Consider the following 18,671-nt stretch of genomic DNA (forward strand, 5'->3'; position numbering starts at 1 on the left):
CCGTTGAAAGGTCCCATACGGGGACTGAGGGAGGTCTGGGAGGATTCAGTCTCTTAGCCCCTCTAAGGAAGCGGATGACTAAATCGTTCCTTCCTATTGACTGACCAAGCGTTGTTCTTGAGAACGCTGCTATAGCCGCCACATAAACTTTGAGCGTGGAAGGGGTCCTGCCCTTATCCAACAGCTCTTGTAGGAAGGAAAGCACCTCCGTCACTCCACAGTCTGTGGGTGACACGCCACGGGCTGTGCACCAGCCCGAAAACACTGACCATTTCGAGGAATAGAGTCGTCTCGTAGACGGAGCTCTAGCCTGCGTGATCGTGTTTAATACTCCCTTAGGGAGTTCAACATGTACCCGTTGATGGCCCAGACATGAACAAGCAGTACTGAGCATCCTTCTTCCCTGATCCGCTCTATCACCTGAGGCAGGAGAGAGACGGGGGGAAAAGCATAGAGCGGGCGGCGGGGCCATACATGAGCCAGCGCGTCCCTGCTCTTGGAGAAAAATTCCGGACAGTGAGCGTTTTCTTGAGACGCGAACAGGTTTACTTCCGCTCTGCCGAATTTCTTCCACAGCAGTTGGACTGTCTGTGGGTGTAGAGACCATTCGCCTGCCGGAACATTGTTCCTGGACAGTCTGTCTGGTCCTATGTTTAGGAGCCCTGGCACGTGCGCTGCTCTCAGTGAGCGCAGGTTGCGCTGAGCCCATACCAGGAGGCGTTCTGCTAGCCTGTACAGGTTCCTGGACCTGAGGCCGCCCTGGCGATTTATGTAGGACACCACAGACATGTTGTCCGAGCGGAGCAGGACGTGGCCTTTTATTTGGGGACAAAAACGCGTCAGCGCGTTGTCTACTGCCAGCATTTCGAGGCAGTTTATGTGCAGGAGCTTCTCCCGTTCTGACCACTGGCCGAAGAACGGTCTGCCCTCGAGCAGTCAGATCACATTGTCTCTTTGTTCATCTGACGGTTATAAATCAATAACAGCAGACAAGAAAAATTTTAAGTACACATATAAGGGTCAAGAGCCCAACTAAAGCAGACACCGATCACCATAATGGTGACTTACAATTTGAGATTTTCTCCATCAGTGATTCTGCTTGTTAACATCAGGTGTCTTCAATAATGCTCAATCATCACTCAATTAATCACTTAATTATCTCATTAACTTTAACACTCTTGAGTGTTAATTTAACACTCATATTTTAACACTTTAAACTCTTGAGTGTGGACTCATATACACTCCCAGGAGTGTTAATTTAACACTGGAGTTTTTGCTGTGTACATGACATGTACGTGTGGGCAGGGCACGTCGCTCGCTTCTCTCACAGGCCAGCTAAATATGTCAGGGAGGGGTGTTTTGTATTTAGCACAAACCTTAAAAAGAAGTACCAAAAACACTTAGTGATGCAGAAATTATTAATATAATTTTAATATCGATATTTTTGTAGAGGTATCGATACCAAGTAAGTATCTTGTGGGTATCGATACATCGATACTGCAGCATCGATCTGCCCATCCCGTGTGTAAAGTCCAGGTTCAGAAAGTAAAAGTCCTCCTCAGTATTTTGTTCCAATCACCTGGATTTGCTAATTCAGACAGGAGACAGAACTAATAGTCAGGTCCGAATCTTCAAGATTGTGTAACCCTGTAGGCATTTTTGAGGAAAAGTTGTTATACCACATTTTTAGAAAGTTCAATGTCTCCTGAATAAGGATCCACCGTATAACATTGAAATAAGGGTCCCATTTTCTTGTAATTGTTATTGAAACAATAGGTGCATTATTCACAGCCGAAACACTACAGGTGGATAGGGTAAACATTTTAAGTTATAGATATCACCATAAAACCTTTCCAGTTTTTCACTTACATAGAGACAGACATTTTTTGTATTACAAGTTTTCTGAAATGTCATGTTTACATATGCAAATGAGGCATACCAGTATATATATATATATATATATATATATATATATATATATATATATAATTTGAGGGGCAGGCATACCAGTACGCGGTTCTCCCTTTCGGGCTAGCCCTGTCTCCTCGCGTCTTCACGAAGGTTGTCGAGGCAGCCCTTGTTCCTCTCGACGACTGGCTGATCCTAGCTCACTCTCGAGACAAGGTTTGCGAACACAGGGACCTAGTGCTCCGGCACCTAGCTTGTCTGGGCCTTCGGGTCAACTGGGAGAAGAGCAAACTCTGCTCCGTGCAGATCTCTTTTCTCGGTATGGAAATCGACTCGGTCGCCATGTGCGCGCAGCTTACGAGCGAGCGCGCGCAGTCACTGCTAACTTGCCTTCGTCAGTTCGAGGGCAAGAGTGCGGTTCCACTGAAACTATTTCAGAGGCTCCTGGGGCATATGGCATCCGCAGCCGCAGTAACATCGCTCGGTTTGCTTCATATGAGACCGCTTCGCGATCAAGTCCCGAGGTGGGCATGGCAACACGGCACGCTCCGAGTCCCAGTGACTTCGACCTGCCGTCAGACCTTCACCCTGTGGACGAACCTCAGTTTTCTATGGGCTGGAGTACCTGGCATGTTGTTATATCAACAGATGCCTCCACAATGGGCTGGGGCGCCATGTGCAATGGACATGCTGCCGCGGGCTCCTGGACAAGACCCCAGCGCCTTTGGCATGTCAATTGCCTCGAGTTGCAGGCTGTACGTCTCGCCCTGCACCGCTTCTGTGCGTTGCTCAGGGGTCAGCACGTATTAGTCCAATCAGACAATACCGCCACAGTAGCGTACATCAACCGACAAGGTGGTCTGCGCTCCCGTCGTATGTCGCAACTCGCCCGCCACCTCCTCATATGGAGTCAGAAGCATCTGAGGTCGCTTCGAGCCATTTATATCCCGGGAGACCTGAACCGTGCAGCCGATCTGTCTCGGTTTCGGCCTCTCGCTGGAGAATGGAGACTCCATCCCCAGTCGGTTCAGCTGATTTGGGATCAGTTCGGGGACGCACAGGTAGATCTGTTTGCCTCCCACGTCTCGTCCCACTGCGACCTGTTTTATTCTCTGACCGAGGGCACGCTCGGCACGGATGCACTGGCGCACAGCTGGCCACGGGGCCTCTGCAAGTATGCGTTTCCCCCAGTGAGCCTTCTTGCGCAGACTTTGCGCAAGATCAGGGAGGACGAGGAGCAGGTAATTTTGGTTGCCTCGTATTGGCACAACCGCACATGGTTCCAAGAACTAGTACTCCTCGCGACAGCACCTCCCTGGCCAATTCCTCTGAGAAAGAACCTGCTTTCTCAGGGACGGGGCACCCTATGGCACCCTCGTCCCGATCTTTGAAATCTTCATGTGTGGTTCCTGGACGGGACGAGGCAGGTTTGAGTACCCTACCACCAGCGGTGGTGGCTACCATCACTTCCGCTAGAGCATCGTCCACGAGACATGCCTATGCGTTGAAGTGGAACCTCTTCGTCAACTGGTGTTCTTCTAAACTTCAAGAACCCACGAAAGGCCCGATCAGTGTCGTGCATTCCTTCGTGCAAGAAGGGTTGGAGTGAAGGCTGTCTCCCTCCACCCTGAAAGTGTATGGTGCCGCCATTGCCACACATCATGATGCAGTTGATGGTAAGTCCATTGGAAAGCACGACCTGATCATCAGTTTCCTGAGAGGAGCGAGGAGACTGAATCCTCCTCGCCCTCCTCTCGTTCCCTCTTGGGACCTCTCAGTGGTTTTAACTGCTCTGCAGAGTGCTCCCTTTGAGCCTCTGCAATCAGTGGAGCTTAAGTTTCTGTCAATGAAGACAGTGCTCCTGGTTGCATTGGCCTCCATCAAGAGGGTAGGGGACCTGCAGGCATTTTCGGTTGACGAAGCGTGCCTGGAATTTGGACTGGCTAACTCTTACGTGATCCTGAGACCCCGGCCTGGATATGTGCCCAAGGTTCCCACCACACCCTTTCGAGACCAGGTGGTGAACCTGTAAGCGCTGCCCTCGGAGCAGCCTTGGCACTGCTCTGTCCAGTACGCACCCTCCATGCTTATGTAGACAGAACGCAGTGTTTCAGGACTTCAGACCAGCTCTTTGTCTGTCATGGTGGGAAGCTGAAGGGAAAGGCTCTCTCCAAGCAAAGGTTGTCTCACTGGATAGTGGACGCCATTGCTTTGGCTTACCAGCAGCAAGGTCGACCATGCCCCCTTGGTGTGACGGCCCACTCCACCCGGAGTGTGGCATCCTCTTGGGCTCTAGCGCATGGCGCCTCGCTAACAGACATCTGTAGAGCTGCAGGCTGGGCGACACCTAACACGGCCTCTGGGCGACCCCCACGTGTGTAGTCCACTGTAAGCCTCTCTGAGCATGTGTCTTTCCCTCAGCAAGCCACCTTGCCACCGCTGGGATTGAAATATTCCACCTGCGGCTGGACACCCCAGTGATTCTCAATATGCAGCCCCCTTGGGTCATGTGTATTCCAAGTTCCCCCCTTCGGGCTGGGCATAATTGCATATTTCCACTGATATATGCTTCCCAGTGTACCTTGGTACCTTGGCATAATTCCAGCAGCCATTAAAAACTGTCCCTTTCATGTTAGTTGTTTTTTCATTGTTTACATGTTTAAATATTCTGAGAATGCATAGTTTAGTTATAATGTTTAATGTTTAAACTGCAATAAATGCATTAAAATGTTTTTTTTTTTTTTTTTGGCAGCCATTTTGTTTTTATTGTTTATGCCAAAACAGTGATGTTTACAACTTGTTATATGGCAGAAATGGATTCAGCACCTAAAAATCATATAGAAACAACACTTGAAGTACTTTTCCTCAAAAATGCCTACTGCATCTTATCCAGGGCTATTTATCTATTTTGGGACTCGACTATAATTAGTAAAATCAGATGACTGAGTTCATGGGTGGAATAAACATATGGCAGGACTTCTACTTTCTGACTCCTGGACTATACACCTCTGCCTAAAACCCAGGGTTGGCAGAAACTAAACTGAAACTGGTATAGGCCCCAGGTCTATTTTTGTTGGATTTGTTTCTGCCACAACAAACGCGTCTAAAAAACACACAGTTACAGCAGCCAAAGAAAAACTAATGTTAAAGTCAAGGGTCAAGAGCCCAAAAACGTCCGTTGCCATGGTTTTTGGAATGATTTTACTTATCGCGAGAGGAAAAAAATAAGTTTTAGTCGCATAACATCGGTTAATGGAAAATGCGTCATTTCGCAATCGTTTTTTTGTCGACATTTAGAAAAAAAACGCTAAAGTTTTGCGCAAATCCGTAATGGAAACGTGCCTATTGTGTAGTTGCTGATGCAGTGACAATCTCCTTGCTACTTTAACACAGTGTTTCCCAACCCTGCTCCTGGAGCAGTATATCACATTATATTTGACCTTTTTTTTTTTTACAGCAAGGGTTAACAGTGAATAAACAAAGCCTTTAAATCCTTAATTTTTTTTATACCTTTCCACTATATCAAAGTCTGGAGTCCAAAACATATTTTTGGGGGCTGCAAATGTTTTAATTTGACAAAAATCGCTTGAGTTCCACTTCATCTTCAAATTTGGCCACGTCTGGAAAGTTAAATGAAGTTCAGAATGATTATAAGACAGATAATGCATGCTTGAAAATTAAATAAAACCTCTGATCATGTTACAATATTCTGTAAATTGAGTAAAACTTTGTGAAAAGAATGAAATAGGTTTTTAAAACACTTACAGTTATCATTTTGACCTGTGTTGAGAGACTCTGGGCTTTTTCATCCTGTAGATAAAAAGATGTGTTGAGAGATGATACTACAACTACTTGACATCCTATGATGACTTGAATGAGAAGATAAATCATGCTGGACTCATACCACATTGGTGATGGAGGACACATATATGCCCACATAAGTGTTTGCAGGCTTGTTGCCATAGTAGGAGTTATATTTGTAGTTGTTCATCAGGGGCCACATTCTTTCATTCTGAGTGGTATTGTCTTCAAAGCCGAGATATTTCCAAAGTTTAATTTTGGCATCACCATTTTGTGTTGAACTACAGACTTCAGCATTTGACACCCGCCCTGTGTGTATGAGACATTCAGAAACACAGAGAATATATTCTCCAAGCAAGAGAATTTCATGTTTGAACATTTATCCTTCTTTATTTCATACACAGCAAAAAGTCCAGTGTTAAATTAACTCTCCTGGGAGTTTATATGGCTCCAGAGTCAGTGTTAAAATATGAGTGTTAAATTGACACTCAAGAGTGTTAAAGTTAATGAGCTCATTAAGTGATTAATTGAGTGATGATTGAGCATTATTGAAGACACCTGATGTTAACAAGCAGAATCACCAAAGGAGAAAATCTCATTTTTTAAGACACCGTTATGGAGATCAGTGTTTGCTTTAGTTGGGCTCTTGAACCATAAACTGTAAACATTAGATTTTCTTTCGCTGTTGTATCTGAGTTATAACTGCCAGATGAACAAAGAGAAAGTTGATCAGATTTTGTTGGTTATGTTTTGACATAATCATAATTTCACCTGAATCACTGATCTCATTTAGAGTCTAATCTATGACTTAAATATATATTGTTGATTACAGCATCACTGTGATACTACAGCATTAGAACTTTTTTTTCTAACTAGTGTAAAGGATTTCTTAAAAGTTGTTCTGATAAAACAAAATCTTTCTTTTAGGCACACACAGACATCAAGAATCAGTGTATGAATCTCAACTATGGTGACAAACAGAATATTCAATTAGGAAAAGGAAATTAGTAAGACAATTCAGATAATAATTTATTCATACCACAATGCATGATGGGAGCCATGAATGAGTTTTGATTGGTGGCACCCAGAATGCACTGCAACATGCTTTATTATTGTCACCATTGTTGAGATTCACAGGCTGATTATTGATGTCAGTGTGTCTAAATAAAGTAATTTTCTAAGTATTTTTATCAGAACAATTTTTAAGAAATATTTTGGATTATATTGATAATGATAAAAATCATTTGCTGTAGAATCACAGGCTGCTGTAATCAACAAGGTAAATCTGACTCTCTAAATGAGAGTTGATATTCAGGTCAAATTATGACTATCAAATCACAACCAACACCACCTGATCACCTTTTCTCTTTGTTCATCTGAGAGTTATTACTCAGATACAACAGCCAAACAAAATTTAAAGTTAATGCTTTATGGGTCAAGAGCCCAACTAAAGCAAGCACTGATCTCCATAACGGTGTCTTAAAAAATGAGATTTTCTCCTTTGGTGATTCTGCTTGCTAACATCAGGTGTCTTCAATATTGGTCAATTATCACTCAATGAATCACTTAATGAGCTCATTACCTTTAACACTCTTCAGTGTTAATTTAACACTCATATTTTAACACTGACTCTGGAGCCATATAAACTCCCAGGAGAGTTAATTTAACACTGGACTTTTTGCTGTGTACTCTTGTCAGACATACACAAACACATAGAAAATGTAAACGCTGACTATTGCTCTATGGGAGTCATCGAAATGTTCTTGATATTTACACAAATAAGAAGTGACTGTACACAGCAAAAACCCCAGAGTTAAATGAACCCTCCTCAGAGCACTGGCGTAGCCAGAAAAGAGTTTTTGGGTGTGCATAAGAAAAACATTTATTGTCAGATTAATTTGTACAAAAAACCAGACTCTGCGTATCACTAACTTTACAGAATAGACTGGGCTGATGTGTAAAACTATACTCAGGCTCGCGCTCGCCACATACCCATAATACTAGCCTATATAAAATATAACTCAGGGCTCGACATTAAGCCTTTTCATGTGCTTTTTTTTGTGTGTGTTGTAAATATAATTTATTCTGAAGCAATATACTCATCAGTCAGCTTTGACATATTTAAACCTGCATATTTATGATATTTTAACCTTTACAGAGAGCAGTTTCCCTAATCATTTTAAAAATGTGCTTCATTTTCCATTTTAAATTCTTAAATTTGATCAATAAATTAAATTATTATAATAAGACACTATATGGCTGTTACCAATCAAATAAAAATTATCAAATATCAAATTACAGTGAAAAATTACAACTGCATTAAATAATGTTATGAGAATGATACTTTTAAACACAAAACTAAACCACCAATAGGTGGCGGCAGGTGACCGTTTTAATGAGTGAGTCACTGAGCCATTTATTCTATGCCATCTACAGCAGTTCTTAGGATAATTAAAAGAGCTTTAGATGTTGATGATTTATTGTTTCATTTGGTGTCACCATTATGGTGATCGGTGTCTGCTTTAGCTGGGCTCTTGGCCCTTGACTTTTATATAGTACTGATTCACTAAAACATTCAATAGATATCTTTATTATAAGCACTTAACTCAAAAATAACTATTAAATGAAGCAACTAGAAGACGTGTTTACTAAAAACAACTTGAAAATGTTATTTCATGAAACAAAGGTGAATCCATTTCTCTACAATTTAAAGATACACTGTTATTTTATCAGTTAATAATGAAAGTATGGTGGTTGAAAGCTTCTGGCAACATTAAATCGAGGAGAGAAGACAATTCTTGTAAAATAAAGGAAAAAAAAACAAACAAACAGGATGCGCTTCTTGCCATCTATGCCTTCTTTCTGGACCACATCACTCAAATGAAATACATTCACAGAATTACTAGAGCAGCATACAGTTAAATATATTACAATAAGAGAACTGTAAAATTAACAATCATAAATCATCAACATCTAAAGCTCTTTTAATTATCTTAAGAACTGCTGTAGATGTATAACATAAATAAAGTAAAGGTTTTATTTAAAGGTTTTTATGTTAAACTACTGGCAACAGTATGGCCAGTATATTATTGCTTTTCTACAGTTTTGTAGTATACTGCAACCACTAAGTGTCATTTTTGTATTACAAGTGTTGTGTTCTTACCTGTAAAGGAAGCCGGGGACGATTTCTCAAACGGGAGGAATGGGGTGTTTATATCTGATGCTGTAAATGCTGCAAACAGAAAAAAAAAATTAGATGGGGGCGGTGTTGGGGTAACTCGTTACAAGTAGCTTGAGTTACGTAATCAGATTACTTTTCAAGTAACTAGTCAAGTAACGCATTACTTTTAAAATTCACAACAACATATCTGAGTTACTTTTTCAAATAATAATTTTCCCATTTATTGCCTGACAGCTCTTTTGTCACAATGTCGAGACAAATCGAAGTGCAGAGGCGTTGTGTGTAAACATGATGGTTACTGTAGTTCTACACAGCAAAATCCCCAGAGTTAAAGGGCACCAATTATGCTCCTTTTCACAAGATGTAAAAAAAAGTCTCTGATTTCCATTAATTCTATTCTATTAATTCTCAACTATTTGGTAATAAGTGAAGCTGATAATGTTGTTTGTGGAGTTGTTTAACCCTACTCTGCTGAGATCTTGAGAGATTTAATGTTGTCTTTTATCTTCAGTTGATTTCATCTCTGGAAGCCAGTTGTAGTTCTTGTGTTTCTCTTTTCTTCAGTGATTCTGCTTGTTATCATCAGGTGTCTTCAATGCTCAATCATCACTCAATTAATAACTTAATTATCTCATTAACTCTAACACTGCTTCAGTGTTACTTTTAACACCCTGCTGGTGGTTCCCATGCAAACATAGAGTGGTGTTAAATTTAACACCAGTTATTTTACTGTGTGTAGATAGAACAGGCATTGTTTAGTTTAATTAGGGTTATAACGTATTTGTCATCTGCTTTGTAACGACATTAGCTCAAATAAAGGGAATATTAATAATTAATCAGGGATATGATTAACGTATCGCATACAGATTAAATCCCGAAAAGGGAATACTTTTGCCAATGTATCTGTATAGAGCGATAATTAAATACAACGGATTATAATCAATTATCAATACAGGCAGGCAAAAATAGATCTATTGTATATATCAATAATTAATCATAACGAATTATAATTAACCGTTAATACCAATAGTCTAGAATAGATCAATTCTCAGGATAACCCTTAATGGAATTAATTTGTTATCGAATAATAACTCTCAAGAACAGTTATCCTTTTATAGACTCTCACGAAAGGCTATTTTTCTGGCCATGGAAACATAACTTTCCTGTTCTATAAAAATACTAAAGTATCAACAATAGAGGAGTCGGTGGGAGGGCGGTCGAACAGCGGTCTTTCGAATCGGCTCAGTTGTAGTTCTTGTGTTTCTCTTTCCTTCAGTGCATGATTCTGCTCATTATCATCAGGTGTCTTTAATAATCTAACAATTATCACTTAACTAATCACTTAAAGCTGCAGTCTGTAACTTTTTTGGGTTAAAAATTATCCCAAATAAATTTTTGAGCAGGAACATAACCAGCTAGTGTGAACTCCGTCTTTTGAAGGTGTTCAAAACGAACGCAGAGACGGCTTTTGTTCTGCTGGACAAGTAAGACCGATCGTTAGATTTAATCAGCGCGATTTACTAAGTTCTGCTTAGTTGGTCAGAACAAAAGTTCAGAACTTTAAGTATCTAATTAACACTGCTTCAGTGTTTCTTTTAACACCCTGCTGGTGGTTACCATATGAACACTGAGCTGTCTTAAAGTTAACACAAGGGAATTTACTGTGTTGGAAGAGCCAGAGTATTTTTTATTATAACTCAGATTGTATTCGTCTGAAAGAAGAATGTCATATACACCTAGGATGGCTAAATCATGGGCTAATTTTAATTTTTGGGTGAACTATCCATTAAAAAAAAAACTAACTACCATGAGACTTTATGAAGGTGTGAGGTGCTTTATCTAAATTAAACGCATACACCTCTCTTGCTTTTGTTGCACACACTGCCAAGTCTGAAAATGATTTTTTTGTACTCAATAAACTCTCACACACACACACACCCACACCCACACACCCACACACACACTTCTAAAGTTAAACACAATTCTATCATAAAACCAATATTTAAAAGTATTTACTTACTGATTGAGGCCAGAAAAAACAATAGTAGATACATGGTCACTAAAGAAAACTTGTACTGAGGATTCACTCCTGAACAGATGTCTGTCGTTTGCTCATATGCACTCTGTGTAAGAAACGTGCATCTCGCCAAATATAACTAGTTTTTTTTTATTGATTTATGGTAATTCAGTGAGGTTGGCAAATAACTCCTGGGGACACACATGCTAGGAAAGGGATTATAGTGCTTTAAAAACATAAATAGTCAAATATTTTGTGTAAACATAAAACAAAAGTTAGAACAATCCTCTTCCAATCTAACTGTAATATGAGATGATATTGCTCAGGGACACAATGTAAATTTCAATTTGTTAAATATACTTTTTTTTTTGTTAATCTGCCAAACAGTTTACTCCCAGAGTGCAATGAATGAATTAAGCAATTGCTTAGTTTTGCCTCTTTTTTTTTTGCCTTTTTTTATTTATTTTTTTATGTGTGTGTGTGTTTCATTTAACCCCCTGTGATGTGCACACTGAGCAGTGTTCATTTAATATGGGCAAACCCATATGGGGCCTACATGGAAACTGGCTGCACAGCAAAAACTCCAGTGTTAAAATAACTCTCCTAGTAGTTTATGTGACTCCACACTCAAGAGTGTTAAATTAACTCTGAAGCAGTGTTAAAGTGAATGAGATAATTAAGTGATCAATTAAGTGATGATTGAACATTACTGAAGACACCTGATGATAACAAGCAGAATCACTGAAGGAGAAACTCTCTATTTTAACTCTTCTATTTATAGTGTTTGCTTTAGTTGGGCTCTTGACCCTTAAAGTTTTAACTTAGATTTTTTTGGCTGCTGTACCTGAGTTATAACAGTCAGATGAACAAAAAATGATCAGGTGCTTTTGTTTGGACATAATCATTATTTGACCTGAATCACTAAACTCATTGTAGGGGTCAAACAAATCAATTTGGGTCAGACAGGTCAATTTAGCTCAAAGGGAATTGTTAATTGATTTATAGGGAATTCAATAGAATCACTTATTATGGCCGAGTAAATGACTCGTCCAGCATTCATTTGAACGGGCCGTAACTAAGCGGATATAAATAGGCTATTCAAAGTAACTTAGATCAGCAGTTTAAGAAATTAAATTCGTAAGCACATAACACAAGTAACACTTCTCTTTAAAATACAAACAAGACTTTATTGATTAGTATTCTAACACATAAAACTATCTAACACAAACACACGCACACACAGTCATACGAGTTGCAGAAAGAAAGAGAGTGAGGAGAGAATGAGTTTTAAGTGTGAGATGACGAAATCCCAAGTTTTCTTCTTCTTCTTCTTCTTCTTATTAAGTGTGCTTGCTGAAAGCAGCACACTTATAGTTCTTCTTAAGTTTTCTTCTTCTTCTTCTTCTTCTTCTTCTTCTTCTTCTTCTTCTTATTATTATTATTATTATTCCCGGGAGAAAAATTTTGGCCAGCTCCTGCGCCTAGGCCCTTTGAGACAGAGACACTGTTCCAACTTTAAAATGTACGGTCAGTACCGGTTTAAGTTGCTCGCGAAGATGACATCACGAGTCCATGTCGTTTGTCCGCCACACTGGATTGAACAGAAAGCGAAACTAAATTTTCACAGGTCACAAATTTGGTCCGAACTTCACGAAACTGGACGTCCATGATCCTTGGACCAAGCCTCACAAAAGTTACTAGAAGGATTTTTGATTTTCGGAAGCGTTTGCCCGTCACAGCCAAATGAAATCAGCGGCGTAGTCGCCAAACAGGAAGTCGTCCATATCTCAGGAACTCTGTCACGTATCGGAACCAAACTTTATACATGAACTCGGGACTCCAATGTGAGGAAGCACAAGATCTGATTTTTTTTTAATTTTTTTTTTATTTCAGGCTAATAGACAAACCCATTTACCTATGTCTATGCAAGAGTTTCACCTCACACTTTTAATGTTAATGCATTTAGACAGTAGGTGGCACTGTTGTATTACATTTCACAGAGCTGCCAAGTCAGTGTATATACTGCATTCGTTTTTACTAGGTTTGTCTTAATAAATGCAGGCATGAATTTCGTTTTTTGCATTGGTCTAATTTAATCATCATCTGTATATTAATATATACAGATTTGTATGCATGAATTGTGCATTTCCAGTTCGCAAAGCAGTTAATAACAACAACAAAAAAAACCGTTATACAAAATACATCATGCTCTTCTTCGCTAACCGAACAAACAATTAATTGTCTGTGGCTGTGTTTGTGCGCACGGGAAATATGCTGCGCATAACAATAGAAAACAAGGAGAAACGCGCAGTCACATGCTCAAACAATCAACAGGTGCGTTCCATTTGACCATAAGTGGACTGCGAAGTGGACTTCACAGGGTTTTCCCATAGACTGTAAAAAAATATGGACGTAGTGTCCGTGACGTCACCCGTAGGTTTCTGAAGAGCATTTTTGAAGCCTAAAGTGGGCGGAGCCGGCCGTCGCCATCTTGGCCTGGCGTCACTCCCGGATAACAGAAAATAGACAAACAGGCGGGGCGTGAGTGGAGCTGAGGAGCCTGGCCTGGCTATCTGAAATCACCTAGCTCGACGTGATCGAGTTAGCTGATGATGTAAAGCCAATTAAACGTTCCTATTTTTGCCCTTCGAAATATTATAATAGTTAAAAGGCATGGCTACAAGTGAGACTGTGTATTACTTCGAGAGTGTTTGTGTGTGACAGTGATTTATGTGCATACATGTCCGTCACTCTTTCATGGTCCGTCAGCGCGGCATTGCTCAAGTTCGTAGAGAGCTTATTCAGTCCATTTTAAATTCTGATTTTGGCCGTCTCTCAAATCGGTTAAACCATAGATATATTGCCTTTGAAGTGCAAGTAAATGCGCTAGAAAATCCGCGCTCATTCATGTGCATTTATTGCATGGAAGGAGAAAGCGCCGACGCCTGCATGATTTCATCTGACGGTAACTTACATAAGCATATTATTATCCATCTGTTCCGTGAGAGCAGAACGAACGAGTATTTATTGACGTTTTAAATTTGAAAACCCCAAAAAGCAACGAAATTGTCAGACATCCATTAATGCAGGTTCACGGAGGAAACCAACTGAAATACAGCGCTGGTTGTTCTCTCGAACGATAACGACGGAATCCAAAGACGTGGGCTTTGTACCCAAGTATTAAATTGTATGAAATAATCCCGAAAAAAAGCACAAACACTGCAGAGATGGCAAGTTCAGCAGCAACATTTGCTGAGGTGAAGTGACGGCTAGTAACAGCAGACAAACGGCTAGCACCGACAGCGGCAATCCATCTGTCACTCAAGTGGCCACTGGCCACACCCTTAAATTTAAATATTAATCAACTAAACGGACGAGTTATAAAATAATTCACCCCCCTCACAGTTGTTATGAAGGGCAAAATTAGCTGTATAGACCAAAGCCACATAGAGATCCAGGCTGTAAACATATTTTTTTCTGCTGTAAAGTTGGTAATTTTAACATGGGGGAGATACAGATTTGACTCACTTCTGCAGCCAGGCCAAGCGGCCAGTCAACGAATTGCAGTTTAACTCACTTCCGTGTTGGTTTCAAGAGAGAGACGAGGAGGTTGCCGCTTGGGTTTTCCGCCATCTTAAGTTAGATTCTAATCCGAAGGGAGCGAACATGTTTAGTTCGAAGGACACTGCACACGGCATAGGGAATAAGGGAACATCGATACATCACTTTACAGGAAGTGGAGAGCGATGATCACCCAACTGTCATTTCGCGCACCACGTCATCACCAGTCAGAACGGTCATAACTAACGATGGAGGAGTTTACGTATGTGTGTAAGTATTCATACATTTCGCCATTGTTATACAAATGACAGTATTTTTAACGGTTATTGTTGTGAATATTACATGTACTATTTTTGATGATTATAATTTACCTCAGTGAATGCAGCCAGCTTAGCTAGTTTGTGAAGTAAAGTGATTTTATTTTAGGTAGTTGTAAAATAGTGCAATATAATTGTAAATATATAATATAATAATAAAAAATAAAATATGAATGTAGTCCTATATATATTTATGTTATATCATAATCTGCGCGACTCCGTCGTTGACTTTCTTTGATGACATTTGCAGGCGTTTCAAATGAGCGGGTATTGTCAGTGAAGTCCACTTCAACTGATATACCGTGCTCAGGGAGTAGGGGAGCAGTGAACATTGCGTATGGACCCTGTCGAATGGAACGCACATTAGATGTGTAAAAACCATAAAACAAGTGGAAAGCGCGAGCGCGCCGCTGTCTCCTTTCCACAAGCGCTTGTTCTCCTGTGGCGTCTGTCGTTGCTATGCAACCGTGAACTGCGCTCTCCATGATGACAAGAGCTGTGTCTGAAATCGCTCCCTATCCACTATATAGTGCACTATTTAGGCTATTTTGTAGTGGTGTCCGAATTCTGAGTGAACGACATCATTCCCTACATTCTTCACTACTTTTACCCACAATCCTCTCTGAATTCGAGTGTACATACGATGTACACTTGCTGAGACACTATTTCCCACAATCCAACACAATAAGGCGATAGAGCGCGAATGAAAAATAAACAAAAATGTCACCATGGCAACGGTGCACGCGAGTTAGAAAACACAGCTAAGGAAGTATCAGCAAAAGATTAATAGATTTCTAGCCCTTGCATTAGTTTTACTACTAGATATATTTATGGAGATGGAAAATAATAAGGCGCCCTGCACAGCTATGATCAGCTGTTCGGCCGAGCATTCAATGTTGTTACGCTGCAAGCTGATGGTTTGTTGCTGCCGCGCTCTATCACTCGCACACCATAAAGAGCAAATTGTTTTTTAATGTTTCAAATTCGTGATTAAAATGACATAATTTGGAAGCGGATAATTTCTTCACAAACAGCTCATTATGACTCAATGTTAGAATGCTGCACCTACACTCGATAGTGTGAATAAGATAAGCGCAACGCAGACCACTGCATTGACAGGGTAAAACATATGATCTGTCTACGGCCAGGGCTCAGCGGAAGACAGAAAATGCCGGTCCAGCGCTGATTGAGGAATTAAATTCAAAAATAAAAGACAGTTTTACATCTTTTTTCTCGCATTCTCGCATTTCGCATCTATCCACTACCTGCTAACTTTAGTGCACTGCACCCGAGCAAGCACACTTTGCAGTTCCTCCGGAAATGCATTTTTCTAGTTAATTTAACCCTTCTATAGTTTCTTAGGCGGTTTATTAAATTTTTTATCAATGCACCAGTTCAGCTTAAGAGTCTGGAGGTTACTTGCTTGTCTTTGCGTTCCTTTTGGGGATTCCCTTTGTCGGTGAAAAAGGGGATTTCCTGGGTTGGTTGACAGCCGTCTCCTCATGCCTGGATAGATGTCTGGGGCGGCCAATCACGTGGTGTGCTGGCGGATGGATATAAAGTCTCTGAAGTTGGAAGCAGGCTTTGCAGTCGAATCGTTTAACCGAAACTTTGCAGCAAAACAACTTAGAAACGTGACTCTCAACGGAAAAGAAAAGAAAACTAAGTAAGAGAAAGAAAATTGAGACAAGAGTAGTTAGATGGCTTGAATGAAGCTGTTTAACCCATGTTCTTCTGATCTTGATTTGGGTTCTTTCGTCTGCTCGTCTACATGGTTACCCGTCTGTCTGGTTACTCCGTCATGGCTTCTCCATGATCGTTTTTGAATCTACTCTTTTCAAACTTTGTTTGGGTCCTAAGATTTTAAACTCAAATGTTTGTCCAGCCTCCTGGATGAGTTCTGACCAATTAGGCACTGTCTTTATTTGAGAGGTGGCATATTATTCACCTCTCATCATAAATGATGCGTTATCTGTGATCTCTTTACTCTCCAGCTTTAGAAGAGAGTACAGAGGGTACAGTTAAACATGATTCCTATTATAATAAAACAAAACATTTTAAGGAGATTTCACTCAAGCCATCTTCATAATTGTGAACATACGATCGCACTGATAGGAAATAAGACATACTTTCATTCAAACATCTAATAGTTATAACAATTACATGACTTATATGTGACCTAAGCATATATAGGTTGTAGACACAATATATAATTATGTAGTTGAACGATGTTTGATTATAAGTCCGTCACGAATTGTTTTGGGATGGTTTTATGTATTTATGTATTTTTATATGTAAATCATTTTATATTTAAATTATTTTATGCAAATTGTATGTATGTTTATGTATTTTTATATAAAAAATTCTGAAAAATAAATTCTATAGAATCATGCTGTAATCATCAAGGTAAACCTAATGCTCTAAATGAGTTCAGGGATTCATTGTCATCTTTTCTCTGTGTTCATCTGACAGTTATAACTCAGTTATAACATCAAAACAAAATCTAAAATTATTCGTTTAAAGGTCGAGAGCCTAACGAATGCAAACACTGACCACCATAGTGGTGACTTAAATTTGTGATTTTATTCTTCAGTGATTATGTTTGTTAACACCAGATGTCTTCAATAATGGTCAATCATCACTCAATTAATCACTTAATTATCTTATTAACTTTAACACTGCTTCAGTGTTCATTTAACACTCATATTTGATCATTTTAACACTCTTGAGTGTGGAGCCAAATAAACTCAGAGAAGAGTTAATTTAACACTGGAGTTTTTGGGACCCAGGTCATACCCATGCCAAGCTATGGTGGCTGGGTCGTGATCGTATGTGACATATTTAATGTCAAATATACTGTATAATCACACTGTAAAAAAAATATTTAAATAATAATTTGATGGTCCCTTTTGAACATTCTGTTGACTAAGTAACTTTGGAACTACATGTCAACTTACTCTCATTAGAGTATTAGTAAACTGTCTGCTTACTATCTTCTAACATTTTACATGTTTACTGTCAAAAATAGTCAATCTCCTGATGCAAGGTAACAGGGAGGAGAGAGTGAAGCTGGAAAGCTGCTAAAGCAGTGGTTCTCAACCTCTCCTGCAGGGACCCTCTGACAGGTCATGTTTCTGTTTTAATCCTGAAATGGCACAGCTGATTCAATTAATTAAAGGATTAATGAGTAGTTGACCAATTGATTAATTGACTAATTCCTACTCTTCCTACTCTAATAACTACTCATTAATTGAATCAGCTGTGCCATTTCAGGGTTAAAACAGAAACATGGCCTGTCAGGGGGTCCCTGCAGGAGAGGTTGAGAACCACTATCCTAAAGCTTAGTTCCATATAAATCCACGGATAATTTGTTGTTTTGTCGTTAGTGAAAATCAATATTGACCTTATATTTGAAAAAGGATCCTCACTAAGAATCAGAGGTGGGTAATCCAGGGGTCAAAGAGTAAAATTCCTGCCATATGTTTATTCCACCCATGAACTCAGTCAGCTGATTTCACTAATTAGTTCTGTCTCCTGGCTGAATTAGCAAACCCTGGTGATTGGAACAAAATACTGAGGAGGACTTTACTTTCTGAACCTGGACTTTACACCTCTGGCCACATGCCAGCCAAGAGCAAAATAAATAAACCAGAACTGGACCTTATCGTAGCCAAAATATGTGTTTATTAAATATGGAGTAATTTCAGACACAGTCTCAGATGAAATCAACTGAAGAGAAAAGAAGACATTAAATCTGTGAAGATCTCAGCAAAGGAGGATTAAACAACTCCACAAACAGCATTACCAGCTTCACTTATTACTAACCAGACTGACTTTATTTCTGTCTGACGTCTACAAAAGTTTTTTATTGAGAATTAACAGAGGG

The 18,671-nt window shown here is 39.9% G+C and overlaps 1 protein-coding gene across 1 annotated transcript; it reads right to left on the reverse strand.

Annotated features, from left to right (window-relative positions):
- Nucleotides 1–4,655: 4,655 nt before the first annotated feature.
- Nucleotides 4,656–11,011, reverse strand: LOC311306927 (uncharacterized protein). The gene is made up of 5 exons (XM_084435561.1): nucleotides 10,911–11,011; nucleotides 8,873–8,941; nucleotides 5,813–6,018; nucleotides 5,674–5,718; nucleotides 4,656–5,528 (listed from the first exon to the last, which is right to left on the reverse strand). Exons 1-5 carry the CDS (start codon nucleotides 10,942–10,944, stop codon nucleotides 5,403–5,405), a joined length of 480 nt encoding a protein of 159 aa, XP_084291687.1. The 5' UTR covers nucleotides 10,945–11,011; the 3' UTR covers nucleotides 4,656–5,402.
- Between the last annotated feature and the right edge of the window lie 7,660 nt (nucleotides 11,012–18,671).

This window comes from Rutilus rutilus (assembly GCF_951802725.1).
Source record: "Rutilus rutilus genome assembly, chromosome: 1".
In the NCBI taxonomy this organism is placed as follows: domain Eukaryota; kingdom Metazoa; phylum Chordata; class Actinopteri; order Cypriniformes; family Leuciscidae; genus Rutilus; species Rutilus rutilus.

What these genes read in the sequence shown, in the direction of transcription:
- LOC311306927 (XM_084435561.1), bottom strand. Translation starts at nt 10,944, where the DNA reads ATGTATCTACTATTGTTTTTTCTGGCCTCAATCA. An exon ending in GTCCCCGGCTTCCTTTACAG is followed by an intron (nt 6,019 to 8,872) that starts GTAAGAACACAA and finishes TCATACACACAG; the next exon opens with GGCGGGTGTCAAATGCTGAA. An exon ending in CACAGGTCAAAATGATAACT is followed by an intron (nt 5,529 to 5,673) that starts GTAAGTGTTTTA and finishes TTAACTTTCCAG; the next exon opens with ACGTGGCCAAATTTGAAGAT.